Here is a 2,134-nt window from a genome sequence, read left to right as displayed (position 1 = left end):
TGAAGTAGTTTTTTTATTAATGTAGTCGGAACTCTCAGTGCTTCGTGCCCATTAACCGACTATACTTGTTTAATATTTTTTATAATTAAATAAGTGTAATATATATTTAGTTTTAGTCTCTTGTATACATAGTATGTCTCTTTTCGTTTCGGTATTCTGTTAAGTATCGTCTCATTTCTTGCTGGACTTCAGTATTCCTCCGCTTCTTCGCCCTCCTCTCCTTCGGCGTTAACCGAGTCTACTCCTACTTCCTCGTAGTCCTTCTCCAGAGCTGCCAGATCCTCCCTGGCTTCCGAGAACTCTCCTTCCTCCATTCCCTCTCCAACGTACCAGTGGACGAACGCTCGCTTCGCATACATTAGATCGAACTTGTGATCCAATCTAGCCCAGGCTTCGGCGATAGCAGTGGTGTTGCTCAACATACAGACGGCTCTCTGCACCTTGGCCAAGTCGCCTCCAGGAACGACAGTCGGGGGCTGGTAGTTGATTCCGACCTTGAAGCCAGTGGGACACCAGTCTACGAACTGGATGGTCCTCTTAGTCTTGATAGTCGCAATCGAGGCATTGACGTCTTTGGGCACGACATCGCCTCGGTACAGGAGACAACAAGCCATGTATTTTCCGTGGCGCGGGTCGCATTTTACCATTTGGTTCGCAGGTTCAAAGCAAGCATTCGTGATCTCGGCGACCGAGAGCTGCTCGTGATAAGCCTTCTCGGCAGAGATCACAGGAGCGTAGGTCGCGAGTGGAAAATGGATTCTCGGGTACGGCACCAAGTTTGTCTGAAACTCAGTCAAATCGACGTTCAAAGCACCGTCAAATCGCAGTGAAGCAGTGATTGAAGACACGATTTGAGCTATCAGTCGGTTCAAGTTCGTGTACGTTGGTCGGTCAATGTCCATGTTGCGACGACAGATGTCGTAGATTGCTTCGTTGTCAACCATGAAGGCACAGTCAGAGTGCTCGAGAGTCGTGTGAGTTGTCAAAATGGAGTTGTAGGGTTCCACTACGGCAGTCGATATCTGAGGTGCTGGGTAGACAGCGAATTCCAGCTTGGATTTCTTTCCGTAGTCGACGGACAGACGTTCCATTAACAGCGAAGTGAATCCAGAACCCGTTCCACCTCCAAAAGAGTGGAACAACAGAAACCCTTGGAGTCCAGTGCACTGGTCGGCTGTCTTTCGGATCCGATCCAAGACGATGTCAATCAACTCTTTGCCGACGGTGTAGTGACCCCTGGCGTAGTTGTTGGCAGCGTCTTCCTTTCCGGTGATCAGTTGTTCCGGGTGGAACAGTTGTCGGTAAGTTCCAGTTCGGACTTCGTCGACAACTGTTGGTTCCAAGTCGACGAAGACAGCCCGAGGAACATGCTTGCCCGCCCCGGTCTCGCTGAAGAATGTGTTGAATGAATCATCGCCTCCTCCGATGGTCTTGTCACTTGGCATCTGACCATCCGGCTGGATCCCATGTTCCAGACAGTACAGCTCCCAGCAAGCGTTTCCAATTTGGCTGCCAGCTTGGCCGATATGAACTGAGATACATTCACGCATTTTGGTTCAGTTTTTGAAAAATTGAGGTTATGTCAATTGAAAAATTTTGATTGAGAAGTACAAGCAACTTGTTTAAACAGTGGAAGTTAGAGGAATGAATTTTTAAGCTATGCGAGTAAAGGTATGCATGTTTGCTGCTTTGGAGGTTACTATGGGAAATTGAAAACTTGATGAAAAATTAATTGTAGTGAAAACAAAATCAGCTGTTCGATACGTTGAAGCTTATAGAAAGATCGCTTGAATAATTTATTCATGCGCAGTATAGGAAAATATTTAGTTTTGGTGCCAAAACAAAAGTTATACGCGCTTTATTGCAGTCAAAAGATGGTCAATAATTAATATCGTACAAAATAGATTGATATAAATCGGAAATCATCTTGCATTCAATCAAGAAAAATAACAAGATCGTATAGATATTAAATCCTTCAGATTTGAAGTAATCGTGTTTGAAAACTAAATTTTAAATGAAAGGAAATGCAACCTGGCACTAAAAACCTTAACGTTACAAAGCATCCCTCCTGTATTTTTGGTCTAAATTATTTTTTGAACTTTCGTTGCCTTTTAATATCAAATTATAGATGTCA

General features: G+C 44.4%; 1 protein-coding gene across 1 annotated transcript; it reads right to left on the bottom strand.

Annotated features, from left to right (window-relative positions):
* Positions 1-51: 51 nt before the first annotated feature.
* On the bottom strand, positions 52-1,719 carry LOC134839036 (tubulin alpha-3 chain-like). The gene has a single exon (XM_063854432.1). It carries the CDS (start codon positions 1,548-1,550, stop codon positions 189-191), a length of 1,362 nt encoding a protein of 453 aa, XP_063710502.1. The 5' UTR covers positions 1,551-1,719; the 3' UTR covers positions 52-188.
* Between the last annotated feature and the right edge of the window lie 415 nt (positions 1,720-2,134).

The sequence above is a fragment of the Symsagittifera roscoffensis genome, chromosome 2, assembly GCF_963678635.1.
Source record: "Symsagittifera roscoffensis chromosome 2, txSymRosc1.1, whole genome shotgun sequence".
NCBI classification, from domain to species: Eukaryota; Metazoa; Xenacoelomorpha; order Acoela; family Convolutidae; genus Symsagittifera; species Symsagittifera roscoffensis.
The sequence above is the reverse complement of the archived record's forward strand: the minus strand, read 5'-3'. Positions and strand labels throughout refer to the sequence as shown.